This window comes from Nannospalax galili, unplaced genomic scaffold, assembly GCF_000622305.1.
Source record: "Nannospalax galili isolate Female #2095 unplaced genomic scaffold, S.galili_v1.0 scaffold115, whole genome shotgun sequence".
Classification (NCBI taxonomy): domain Eukaryota; kingdom Metazoa; phylum Chordata; class Mammalia; order Rodentia; family Spalacidae; genus Nannospalax; species Nannospalax galili.
In genome coordinates, this window is record NW_008340588.1 from 636,176 (window position 1) to 650,672 (window position 14,497).

The 14,497-nt window shown below is 38.9% G+C and overlaps 1 protein-coding gene across 1 annotated transcript in view; it reads left to right on the plus strand.

The window, feature by feature from the left end:
- Positions 1–14,497, plus strand: part of Dnah7 (dynein axonemal heavy chain 7) — a 285,457-nt gene that overhangs the window by 66,940 nt on the left and 204,020 nt on the right. The window contains exons 17-19 of the mRNA XM_008835602.2: positions 545–691; positions 3,207–3,892; positions 6,202–6,388. Of these exons, the coding sequence (XP_008833824.1) occupies positions 545–691; positions 3,207–3,892; positions 6,202–6,388 (1,020 nt within the window). The remainder of the gene's footprint in view (positions 1–544; positions 692–3,206; positions 3,893–6,201; positions 6,389–14,497) is intronic.

Genomic DNA, 14,497 nt, shown 5'->3' on the forward strand with positions numbered 1-14,497 from the left:
GACCCAGGTTCAAATCCCAGCACCCACATGGCAGCTAACAACTGTCCATAACTCCAGTCCCAGGGGATCCGACAGCCTCTTCTGACCAATGTGGGTACTACATGACACGGGTGCACTTACCTACATGCAGGCAATACACACGTACACATAAAATAAAAATAATAAATAAAATATTTTTAAAAATTATTTGTATTTTAGATCTTAGTCATCTCTTAGATAATCTTTCTCTATATTTTTCCAGGAACAAAATATAATAGAAATTTTTGATAAGTAAAATTATCTCTCAATGTTTAAGGGTTTTCATTTTTAAAAAAACAGTAACCACAAATATTGTTTTTATCAGTTACGATGTGAACGGTTCGTGGAGGAACTGGAGAGTTATGCTAAACAGTATTTTAGATCTTAGTCATCTCTTAGATAATCTTTCTCTATATTTTTCCAGGAACAAAATATAATAGAAATTTTTGATAAGTAAAATTATCTCTCAATGTTTAAGGGTTTTCATTTTTAAAAAAACAGTAACCACAAATATTGTTTTTATCAGTTACGATGTGAACGGTTCGTGGAGGAACTGGAGAGTTATGCTAAACAGGCAGAAGAATTTCATACATTTGGGGACCTGCAGGATGTCCAGAGGTATCTGAAGAAGGCTCAGATATTGAATAGCAAGCTGGATGCTGCAGCAGACAAGGTACGATTAGAACCGTTTGAAGGATGAGTTGGATGGGATGCGAAAAGGCAGTGAATTTGTATTGTGCACTCATTTTAAGAAACAGATTTGTCCAGTCAAGATGGTACATGCAGTAATCCCAGCACCTGGGAGGCAGAGGCAGAATTGTAAACTTGAGGCCTAGGCTGCAAGGCAAGACACTGTTTCAAAGAAAATTTCAAATAAAACAGTTGGATTATATTTAATTAGAGAAGAAGAGAATCATCCCAATATATTTTTCCCATCACACTTCAAGGAGAAGCAGCATTGGTGTCTTCAGTTGTAGTGAGATGATTGTGATCATTATCATTTATTTTATTTTATTTTTAATTTTATTTATTATTTTTATTTTATGTGTGTGTATTGCCTCCATGTAGGTGAGTGCACCCCTGTCATGCAATGCCTGCAGAGGTCAGAAGAGGCTGTCAGATCCCCTAGGGCTGGAGTTACTCACAGTTGTTAGATGCCATGTGGGTGCTGGGATTCGAACTTGGGTCTTCTGCAAGAACAACCAGTGTTCTTAACTGCTGAGCCATCTCTCCAGCCCCTTTTATCATTTATTTTAAAGACACAGTTGTATCTCAGTCAGTTTGTCGGTTTTACATTGCATCATTTCATCACCTGCATTGTAGTTCTACTGTAATGGGAGAAACAAGCACATAATGGTACCTCGTTGCCATTTAGTTTTTCCATAGTCATAGATGCCTGCTTGGATCAGGCAGCTGCTATATGTAAATTGCACTCATTATTGTCTCACTGAACCACTGTGTTCTCCCATGCTAGAAATGAGCTTTATCAATAGAAGAACATTAGATTACATACATACATTGCCATACATAATGTTTATATTTTTTCATTGTATTTTTATGATGAAAAAAACTATATTATGTCCTACCATTTCTCTTACATTAAAAGGCTTGATTATCCTCTCAGATAATTAGTTTATAACTATCACAAATAATTCAACACCCATCAGAAAAATACAACTAAACTTCATAGTTGTTTTATCACTGGGGCCACTGAAATTCTAAGGTAACTGTACCACTGATGCATCTAGCTCCAGCTTTCCAGCTGTAGAGATTTCCCCACTGAGCAACCCACTTCTTCACATAGTTCACAAGGAGCTAAGAGAAAGTGAACTCTTTCTTTACCGCTTCTCACCCTGCTCATCTTCAAGACTGTGGTCTACGTGTCTCTTCTCTATGGCAGCACCTGTGACTATACTGTGTCAGTATTGCCTCCCACCTCTGAGTATGAGTGACAGCATACACATATTTTAATGCAGATGGATTAGACATGGGAATATAATACTACTTATTATATGTTAAGTACTTAATCTGATGCACTATCTCTTCTGTTGCCTTACATTATTATTGAACAAATATGTCTCTACCTACATATATCTTCTCTCCTGAGCTGAGATTATTTTTCTCTATTTTCCACAGTATCTAGCACAGTGCTATACATACTAAAAGTAACTAAATTATTTTAATGAATGAAGCCAGATTCTCAATATATCTTGGTGGATAAAACTTCATGTTTGTAAATTTATTTGATGCTTTTAGATAATGTAACCTAACATTTCCTGAAAACCATGATCACAAGAAATAAGGACATTATATTCAGCCTTTTAAAAAGCAAGTCCTTGGGGCTGGAGAAGTGGCTGAGCAGTTAAGAGCACTGTGTGTTCTTGCAGAGGACCCTGGTTTGATTCCCAGCACCCACATGATGGCTAACAACCATCCTTAACTTCAGTTCCAGGGGATTCAATGCTCTCTTCTGGCCTCCACAGGCATTGCATAATACAGGTGCACTTAGATCCATGAAGGCAAAATGCTCATACAAATAATAAATAAATAAATAAATAAATAAATAAATTAATTAATTAAATAAACATTATTAAAAATAAAATGAAACACAAAAAGAAAATCCTGTCATTTGTGACAACATGGATGAACCTGGAGGGCATTGTGTTAAGAGAGTAAACCAGATATAAAAAGACATATACTGCATGACCTCACTTATATATGGAACTGGGTATGGAACTGAGAAAAGTCAAACCTGTAGAAGCACATTGTCAACAGTGCTTACCAGGGACTAAGGAAGTAGTTGGAACTGGGGATGTTGATTGAAGAATATGAAGCTTCATTTAAATAGGAGAAACAAGTTGGGTAGATTTACTATATAACATGTATTATATTTAATAACAATGTATATATTTGAAAATTGCTAAGAAAGTAGCTTTTAAGTGTGTGGTCATGGACATACTCTTTAGCTTGAATACTCATTTCAGAATGCATACATCTTTGAAAATACCATATTGTATATCATAAATATACATATACATTTTGTTAATTAAAAAAAATAAGCAGGAAATAGATTAATGCTCAATTTCTGCACTTACTGAAGTTTAATTTTAGGGTGTAGGGAGAGTTGGTGATGAGCATTTTAAACATATTCGTTTTCAGAGTCACTTATTCAACACCCATCTTTTCAGATCGAGCAGTTTAATGCTGAAGAGGAAGCATTTGGCTGGATCCCATCAGTGTATCCGCAACATAAAAAAATCCAAGATGGTTTGAACCCTTATCTCCGTCTCTATGAAACTGCCGTAGAGTTTAGTGGCAAACATAGAGGGTGGACAGAAGGACCATATCACAAGATGAACCCAGACCAAGTAGAAGCAGATGTTGGAAATTACTGGAGGGGATTATATAAACTGGAGAAAGGCTTCTATGATTCTCCAAATGCATTGGCAATGACGAAGAAAATAAGGTCAAGGGTGGAAGAATTCAAGCAGTACATTCCACTCATCCAGGTGATCTGTAATCCTGGTTTGCGCCCCAGGCACTGGGAGGCCATGTCAGCCATTGTTGGCTACCCCCTGCAACCAGCAGAGGACTCCACTGTCTTCTCCTTTATAGAAATGAATCTGGGGCCATATTTAGACAGATTTGAAGGCATCAGTGAAGCAGCTAGCAAAGAATATTCTCTTGAAAAGGCCCTGAATAAGATGATTACTGAATGGGATTCAATGGAATTCAACGTTCTTCCTTACAGAGAGAGTGGAACTTTTATTTTGTCATCAGTTGATGAAATTCAGATGTTGCTGGATGATCACATTATCAAAACACAAACTATGCGAGGATCTCCTTTCATCAAGCCTTATGAAAAACAAATAAGGTAAAGTAATATGGTCATGTTTATACTGTATTACTCAAACCATGTGTATTCAATGTAAAGTTCTCTTGAGAATTGATTCTATATTTAATATTTAATATTTTAAAATTTATTTTTAACTTTTCATTATGTGTATGCATCTGTGTCTGTGGGGGAGGGTATGCACACATGAGTGCAGGTGCCTGTGTAGGCCAGAAGAAGGTTTTGGATCCACTGGAGCTGGAGTTAAAGGTTTTGTGAGCCACCCAACTTGGATGCTGGGAACTGAACTCAGGTCCTCTGCAAGAGCAATAGTTTATCTTAACCACTGAGCCATTTCTCCAGCCCCTATATTTAATATTTTAAGGCAGCCTTCATTACTTTTGAAAGAGTGTAGAACCTTTTGTGATCATTATGACATCCATATGCTCATTTTTATTTCTGACAATCTGATCTCATTTTGTTAACTCTAAGAAATAATATGATGATTGAACATAGTTTAAAGAATGTATAATAGCCAGGTGTGGTGGCACACACATTTAATCCCAACACTCAGGAAACAGAGGCAGGTGAATCTCTGTGAGATCAAGACTGGCTACAGGGAGACACTGTCTTGGAAAAAAAAAGTGTATAAACAATAAAACTAAAAATAATAATGTTATTTTTGAAATATAAGGAATAGTTTGTCAGAGACAATCCATGAATATCTATTATAGTTTCTGCTTCTATGCTTGATAACTGGCAAATAAGAGCAAAAGAAATAACTATACTTTTATTTAGTCTATTATTCATGTTTTCTTTGAGTTTCCTTGAATATATTTATAATTGCTATTTTGAAATCATTGATTTGTGCATCCACTTGGTTGCCATTCTCGGAAATATTAGGATGGGGTGTTGATTTCTATAGTAGACTTTATCTTGGTTATTCATTTGGTTTTTTTCTATGAGAACTAGGTATCTGGCCTTGTGTCCTTGGTGGCATTTCTTGGTGTAGGTAGGTGATCTCATCTTTGTTGAGTGGTTATTTGTATCTTTGTTTGCTGTTTCCCCAACTTGTCAGGTTACGGCCCCACTGAGTGGTGCTTTGTGTTCAGTTTTGGGGCCACTTTATGTTGAGGTGGAAATGGGGTATAAGAAGTGGTCACAGTTAAACTAGGGATAGGGGCTACTTTTGAGTGGAGGTTCCAGGGTTGATACCTCACAGTCTTGGAACAGCAGAGTGGGCTGGGTGGTTGCTAGGTGAACACGTTGGGAGAGTCCACAGGTCTTGGGGCACATGGATACTAGTAAGGGAAGCAGGTCTCGGAGCAAGGCAGGTCAGGGAAAGTTCCCAGGGGCAGGCAAGTGTCCTGGAAGAGCTGAGGTAGTGATGACAGAGTGCAGGGAGATGTGGGAAAGGAAACTTGCCCCAGCAGGTCTGGGAAAGCTCCCAAATATGGGGGTCCACAAGGATCCTAGGAGAACAGAGATGGCATGGTGGCACAGGGACATGTGGGAAGGGGGGAACACCACAGGAGGCCAGGGCAAGCGTCAGGAATCCTCAAGGGTCCTGGTGGAGCTGAGAAGTGAGAACCTAGGGAGGTATGGGAAAGGAAACTCACCAGGGCAGGGCAGGGAAAGCTCCCAGAGGCACACAGGGTCCTGGCAGAGCTGAGATGCTGATGGCAGATTCCAGGGTGCTGTAGGAATGCAGAAACTACTTTTAATCTGACGTTTTTAGAACAAAGACAGTTAAATACATTGCATATCCTGTCTCTTCTCACCAGTTTCATTTTTTTTGTAATGTATATTAAACAGTTTATATTTTACCTTAAAAAACAGATAACCACTGGGCATGGTAGCATATGCCTTTAATCCCAACATTCAGGAGGCAGAGGCAGGCAGATCTCCTCATTTACATAGCAAGTTCCAGGCCAGCTAAGGCTACAGGGAGACTGTCTCAAACAAACAAACAAACAAACAAAACCCCCAAAACCCAAAACAAAACCCCCAGAAAACAAAACCGGCCTGCCATCTTCAGTGAGAGTCCATGTGGCAGGAGAAAGCTGACTTGCAGGTTTCTGCTTCTATATACTGCACACCTAAGAGGCTATCAGAAATTGGAGTGCATTTGTGGGCATTGCCTCATTCTGTGCCTGGCAGTTCTGCCCCTGTCAGGCTGCTACAGAGTGCACACCCACAGAGGGCAAACTTAGCTTTGACTAAGCCTAGAGAAGTAGAGATTGGAATAATAGCACTTGCATGTGAGGTTGACAGGCCAGTTGTGGTTTTGTTTTGCTGTCTGAACTGCTGCTTGTCTAGCTGTTCTGAGAGCCACTGTGTTTGCTCTGCAGAGAATGGGAGGGCAAGCTGCTGCTGCTGCAGGAGATCCTGGACGAATGGCTCAAGGTCCAAGCCACCTGGCTCTATCTAGAACCTATTTTCAGCTCTCCCGACATCATGTCACAAATGCCTGAAGAGGGCAGGCGATTTGCTGCCGTGGATAAAACCTGGAGAGATATACTGAAAGCTGTTGTACAAGTAGGTAAAAAAATCTCTGAAAATGTGATTGGTTTATAGAAGTGATGTGATTTCCCCACTAAATCCATATAAACTGTTGCTGTTTTCAATAAGCCATTATTTTTTTTCCCACATTCTCTTTTCAACTATTATTTTAGAATTCCAGGAGCAAGAAATGTGAAAAATCAAAAATGGGTATTTTGTCCTTTGCTTTTCTTTGAAGTCTGCATTGTACTGAATTTACGGTACTTAGTGACCTTTGTTTCTTGAAGTGGCCTTTACCTGGGGTGTGGTAGGAAGATAACGCCCTCTCAGTGCCTCCTCAGTGGATGCTGTCCCTGTTGTCACTCCGCCTCTTTGCTGTGGCTGCTTGGCCACTGAAATGTACTGTGACAGGAAACTGTCAGCAGGCAAGTCAATACTCCATCAGGAAGCAGGGAACTAAAAAAAGAATTAAAAAAAAAAGAATTGCAAAGATACGTAGATCCAGAGAGCCCAATAAATGTAAACAAAATGCAATAAAGAGATAAAAACACATAGAGCCTATAAAGGTGAACTTGAGCTATGGAGGAATTTAATAAAAACCAGTCACATTCAAAATACAGTTCAGGAGATATTTACTGCCTAAGCATGGTTTGTGTGTTGTTGAAGTTAAGATTAAAATAAAAAATAGTAGTTATATTATTAAGTGAACATAAATTTCTACATTGATATTTTAGTAAATATACTACAGCATAGGAACAGTATGTTAAAAATGTCCTAACTTAAAATGAAATGCATTCATTTATTATTGCATATGTGAATATTTATTATTTAAACTTTGGAAGTTATAACTATAGTCCTAAATACCGATCATAGTTTAGCACTAACAAATTATGTGATTTGATAGGAAAGTATTCAGAATCATGAACTTGGAAGCCTTACTTCATTTTTTTATAATAATATCATATCAAATATATAAACCAAACAATAAAATTAACCATAAAGGAATTAACTTCACACTTAAAGGAACTGTTAGTGAGTTACCTTGTTATACTCTTAATCATTTCTAATTTATTTCATAAATATAATGTTATGTAGCTTTCTTTCCATAGTGCAAAAACCTTATAATGTCTATTCATTTCACTTAGAAAGGAATTAAGTAGAATTTTTGCTATTCCCCCCCCAAAGAAAGAACATATTTATATACATCACATCCCATTGGTAATTTTAAAAATTCATTTTTTTCATATTTGGAGAAACTATTCTTAAAATTTCACATTGCAAATTTTATACATGTTTCAATATCTAGAAAGGGATAACTGTTGGAACTAGTAAACACAGAAGGTATTTTTATGATCATATGCAACTGTTCAATTCAAAACAAACAGACAAGCAAGTAAACATTTCTTGCCCCTCATCCCAAATTAGCAGGTTGGGTTTACTTGTTATTGCTTGTTTGGGTGACACTTCATTTTTTCTATGTGACTTCACTGTCTTTCTGAACTGCTTTGCATTTCCTCTTTCTCAGCCTGTTAATATTCAGGGCAGCTTTTGTTCATACTCTCCAAAACTTTGAAAAATAAACATATGGTTCTATTCGCTCAAGAGCTCTAATGAGATGATCTGTGCAGTAGAAGCCAGTGGTACAAGAGGCTATCACTTTCATTCTTAAGGGTTCTTTAGAAAGGTTCTGTAAGTACTGGACTTTACTAAGAGCAACGCCCCAACGGTCAAAAACAGAATATTTACTGCTATTGTTAGCATGATGGGCTTGATTGACATGGCTTGGTCCTCTGTCCATGTAGTAGTCAGCTGGCAAACATGAAGTAATTTTATGCTTTGCTAACTGTATACATAACCCAAATCCCTTTCTCACTCCAGGACCTTTCAGTGTAATTCTAGGAATTTCCAGTTGCAGTTGGTTATTCATGCAATTATGTCTGTCAAGACTTAGTTGTACCTGTTTTAAAACTTAAGACTCAATACAAAATATACACTGAAAAAATTAATTTAAAAAAGCTTCAGGCTCATATTCTACTCTGAACTCTCCTTCCTACATTGTATGTAAACGTGAGGTTCTGGTGTTTGGAAGACGAAGAGACTTCTCTCCCACACTACTTTTCTCCTTCCCATGTATATAATCCAGTGTTGGGACAAGAACAAAGTGAAGAGGAGGAGCCCTGAGAGGAGAGTCAGGAATAGGGAGAAGATGTAGGGGAAAGAGATACATATTGAAAGAGCATTTCCTGAGGTGACTCACTGCAAAATGGGCTGTTCTTTTGGTAGGTGTGTCATAAGATGGACAACTTCTTATCAGGGAGGTCAAGTGTGTCCATCTCTAATATCCATCATTTATATATGATGAAAGCTTTCCAAGTCCTTTCTTTCAGACATCTGCAGTGTATGATTATCATCCATAATCATGTTCAATAGCACACCAGAACTTCTTGCTCCTACCTAATTACAACTTAGTATAGATTGGTCAACCTTTCCCAGAGTCTCCCTCCTCTATTCTCCTCAGCTTCTGGCTAATCTCTTAAGGATTCTACATATAAGTGAGATCATGCAGTTGTTTGTCTTTGTTTCTTTCACTTAATTGTATTAGGGCTCTCTAAGGGAACAGAACTGACAGAACACTATATACATATACATATATATGTGTGTGTGAAGGGATATATATATATATATATATATAAAAGGTTGTTTTACCCAGAAAAGGCCAAGAACTTGGTATTTGTTCAGTCCATTGGAAACCTGTAGAAATTGGTTCTAACATTGGCAAAGGAATGCTGCAGCAACAAGGTAGATGAAGTTGCTAGCAACAGGAAGGCAAGCAGGCAAAAAGCCAAGCTTCTTTCATCCATGTCTTTTAATCTGGGCTGTCACGAGAAGGGGCCACCCACACTTAGGGTGGGTCTTCGCATTTCAAATAATATGATCAAGAGAGTCCCTCAAAGAGTGCCCAGCAGCCTGCATTTTAGGTGATTCCAGGTCAAGTTGACAACCAAGATTAGCCATCATAATAATGATCCTCCAGTTCTACCCATGTTGTCACAAATGACAAGATCTCATTCTTTTTATAGCTGAACACTTTTCAGCCATATGCATGTATATACACATGTATATGTGTATATATTAATATGTTTGTATGTGCATGTATATATTATGTATAATTATATAACATTATATATAGTGAATATTTAGATTGTTTTCATTTTCTGGCTATTGTGAATACCAAAGCAATGTACAGGGGAGTGGAGATGTCTGTTCAACATACTGATTTCACTGTTTGGATACATTCTTAGTGGGACTTCTAGACTGTGTGTTGCTTCTTTTTTAAATTTTTTTTTTCTTTTTTTGAGACAGGGTCTCCCTGTAGCCCCAGCTGTCCTGAAACTTTCTATGTAAACCAGGCTGGCCTTGACTTCACAGAGATCCCCCTGCCTCTGCCTCCAGAGTGGTAGGATTAAAGGTGAGTGCCACCATACTTTCAGGAACCTCCATACTGTTTTCTTTAATGGTTTTATGAACTTGCATTTCTGCTATGGAAGAGATTTCTGGATTTTTCTGTTACTACTCTTCACCAGTGAGTTTTATGCCTTTTCATGCTTTCTACTTGTTATGCATTAGTATCTTCTGTAGCATGAAGAACCGCCTAAATTGTTTCTTGTAGGATGCATCTAGCAGAGATATATTCTCTCAGCTTCTGTTTGTCTGGGAATGGTTTATCCCTCCTGCATTCTGAAAGGATAGTTTAGTCTAGGATTAGTATTATTGGTTGGTAGGCTTTCTCTGTGCTGCTGTCTCTTGGCCTGTAAGGTTACTGCTGAGCATTCTGATGTCAGGTGCATCAAGACATCCTGTTTGCTATTTTCTCTTGCTCTCTTGAGAATGTGCTTCACCTTTCACTTTTTAGAGCTGAACTATAGGATCTTTTGAGGTAGACTTGAGTTTAATCTGACTGATGACTTTTCACCTTCCTGTACCTGATATTTATATCCTTCTCTGTATCTGTCAAGTTCGGGTTTGTTTTTATATTAGTCACTTTGTTTGTTTGTTGCTGTAATAGAAACACTGACGGAAGCAATTTATAGAAGGAAGAGTTTATTTGAGCTCATGGTTCCAGGGGAATTACAGTCATTCTTGGCGGGGGAGGCCTGGCAGCAGGGGTGGCTAGAGGAGGAGCAGAAGCTAAGCTCTACATCTTCCAGCAGGCACAGGAAACAAGAGAGCAATTGGAGATCTGGCAAGGCTTAAGAACTCTCTAAGCCTACCCCCAGTGACATGCTTCCTCCAGGATAGCCACACCTTCTAAGACCTCCCAAAGCAGCGCCATCATCTGGGGACATTTATACTCCTTTGTCATTCTCGAGTTCCCTTTGATCCTTAATAACCCAAATGTTTGCTCTTTTAATCCTAAAGTTTCCAAAGTTTTCTTCATTCTTCTTCATTATTTTTTGTGTTTGCTCCTCCAGCTGTTTTGAAAGAGCCTGCCTTTGGGCTCTCTAGTTGTTTTTGTTTGATCTATTCACCTCTTATACCTGCCATCACATTTTAAATGTGGCATGGTCTATTTTCAACTCAAGGAATTTGGTTTGAGTTTTTTAAATTGCTTCCATCTCTTTTAAAAGTCACTTCATTATAGAATCATTTCTGTGTGTTTTTCAAAGTCACTGAGTTTTTAGAGCAGTTTTTAAAAATTCTCTCTCTGAGAGTTCTCTTAACTGTAAGTTTCTAGCATCTCAAATTCACTGTTTGGTGAGTTGCAGTTTCTTGAAAAACTCTTGATGCCTTTTAGTGTGTGATATCATCTGGGCATTGAAGGATTGTGGATTGATTTCATCTTCCTAACCTGGTTTGTTTGAACCTGTCATTCAAGAATTTCTAAGCAGGCAGGTTATCTTCTCTGAGACTACTGTTACTTCTCTTATTAGCATGGGTGGTGTCAGATCCAGGTTGATCAGGAGTCGGCTATTGTGTGTGGTCACTATTTCAGCACCAGAGAGTGATCCAAAGCCAGATTTACCTAATGCACAGTTCATGTATTGTTCAGGATGAATTGGGAGAGTATGTGGGGGTAATCTTTTCCCACATGCTTCTCCTTTAGGGGAGGCCCAGTACCTTATCTACTGTTTTCAGGAAGTATGGGAGTCTCCCTGGCTCTGGGAAGAATCACCATAGATGGACTTGCCTTAAACTTCCATGCCATAGCCACAGCTACCAATGCCAAACTTTGTTATAGTTAGTCCACAGCCCAGCCTGGCCCTAGTATAGGACCAAAGCCTATACTGCTGTTGACTGCCTACTATAAAGGTGGACTCATTGCTCAAGGCTGCCCCAGGTGATACTGACTACACTGTGATTGTTCCAGAGGATTCATGTACCAGAAAGTCCTGGAGATGAAGGCTGTTTGATCTAGCTTCATGGATAATTAAATATAGATGACGTGCCCTGATTGGCTCAATGTGGATAGATGAAGACCCCAGAACAGCTCTGGTTGTTGGTGGATTTCTTAACCATTTCCTCCAGGTTTGGGCATCCTCTTTGAGATTTGACTACATCTTTAAAATGAACTTCCAGTGGTGACTTTTGCCACCCATCTCTGATGTATGTGTCTCTTTGCTACATGGGGTAAAATAGGACACTCGCAGTGCCTGCCAGAAGTGCAAAATCACTTACTGAAACCATGCTCTTGTTGTTTTGGAATGGACAGCTTATTCAATAGGCAAGCCTCTAAAATAGTTCCCGGCATAGGTCAATAAGTCGGCATTTTAAATACAAGAGATATAAGAGGGGATAATTGTTTTTAAAACACCAGAGAATTTAAAGATATGGCATAATTTAGATTTTTACGTTCTCTGCACAAGATGTGGTTAGAGGACAAGGAGCTTCTATAATTATTCCTCTTCTTAGAGCTTCAGTTTGACAGAAACCAACATATTATAGAGTCTAATCCATTGAATTATAAACTTAGGTTATAACTGTACAATTATTCTGGATCTGTTCTGTGAAAGACAGTTTACTCATTGAGAAAGAGGGGGATGGTGAGAACTGGAAACGAGGACTTTGGATGCAGTTGACTGACAATGGGTACACAGATCCTTAAAACTTTTTTTAGATTTATTTATTTTTATTTTATGTGTATACATGTTTTGCCTGCATATATGTTAAGTGCACCGATGTGTGCAGTGCCTGCAGAGGGTGGCAGATCCCCTGTGACTGGAGTTATGGGTGGCTGTTAGCCATCATGTGGGTGCTGGAAACTCAACCAGGGTCCTCCTATGCAAGAGCTGCCAGCACTCTTAATAGCTGAGCCATCTTTCCAGTCCCACTCTGCTAACTCTTACTTAAAGCCTGGGCAGAGTTCTATAGAAAATGTGTATAGCAATATATTGTGATTGTGCTTGACTCGGGAGGAAAGAACCTGGTAGATGTAGTCAAATGTACTGATGTGCAGGTGTTTAGAGACTCTGGTTTCAGTATTCTGATCAAGGAGCTGTGAGTGCCTGTTTACTTGTTTTGTTGTCCAAATGTGGTGTCTGTGATGGCCTATCTCAATGAGATGAAATGGTAGAAAGTCTTTGATGTGATTAAAAGAAAGTAGACACAGTTTACATTTATGCAAGATGTGGTTGTACCTTCGAGAAGTAGAAATTACAGTCCCACTTATGGGTGGCCTCTAAGAACAGTAGGAAGGGAATACTTCCAATGGGTAGTTTTAATGATTTTATTAGTGTCTTTGCTTTTCAAACCTTACTTGGAAAGAGAGATGGCTCATTGATCATAGTCAGTAGCAAATTTTCTTAGAAGAAACAAGGTTGAAAGATTGGTACCAAGGAGGTCTGGGGAAGAGGTGAACCCTTTATAGGTTTACAGAGCAGACTATTATGTAAATATATTTATGTTCCAAATGAATGCTTACTAAAAAAAAAAAAAAAGTCTCCACTTTTTTTATGAACCTCCAGCAAAGGAGGTTCATGATTACTTGGTTGACTAACTAATGTATTTCTTCAACGTCAACTAGCATGTGCCAGCATGTGCACAGTGACCTGTGAAACAGAGTAATCATGTGGTATGTCATCCAACTAGGGGAGCGTTTGAGAATTAAAAGAATTAATCAATTCAGAACAACAAGCAAAAACCAAAACTCTTCTCATCAAGTGGGATGTATGATCAACTCTAGATTAAAAACAAAGAAGTCAGGGTGTCAGGTATGGGGATTATGTAAACGTTTACCACTATAGAGGCGACTCACCACCGCTGCTGAGAACTGCAGCTGCCAACAGCAGACATTAGCATAAAGCTTCAGAAAGCACACATCTTCAGGAACCAGGCAGCCATACAGACGGAAGTGTACACACTGGCTCCTTTCAGCGTGAGAGGAGCAGTGATTTGTCTGTGCCAGATAGACTTTTCTTTTTCCACGCTAAGCTTCCTTGAGCACTGTCACTCACTGATTTACTCAATGACTTATTCTTTCTCACTGTTTCCACACGACATTGCTTCTCCTAGGGAGCACACATTACATGGGAAATGAAGCAAATGACTGAGACTCATGAGATTTATAGGTCCTACTATGAGCATTGACCTTATAAAAAGTAGAATGGCCCATACTGAAGACTCATATATTTGCTGTGCTGAGGAAGATAATTTGTGGGTATGGGGGTGCATTTTAAGGAATATGTTCCTTATGAGCCCCAGTGTATGCTTATGGGACAGACAGCATATGAGTCTGGGAATGAAGGAAATAAGATTACCACTTTTACCAACTCATCTAATAAACTAACAGTTTTGCTTCTGAGTTTTTGGCTTTGCTTATTGAAATTCAGTGTTGACTATCATACTAGATTAAGCACAGTGTCTGAGAAGGAAAGCGTATAGGATGTGTCTGTGGTTTCATTAAGTAGAAAATCCTTGATTGCTTCTTCTACCCTTTTACCTTTCTATAAAGACATAAAACTATTCTATTCTATTTACTCTCCTCCAGCCACATTGGCTCCCCTCCCCCTTTTCCATTTCTTCGTCCTTTCCTTGTACTCTTTATCCTGTTCCTCCTCCACCCCTTCCTCCTCCACCCCTTCCTCCTCCACCCCTTCCCCCACCCCCCCCTTCCTCCCCCCCCCCCTCCTTCCCCTCCTCTTCCCCCTC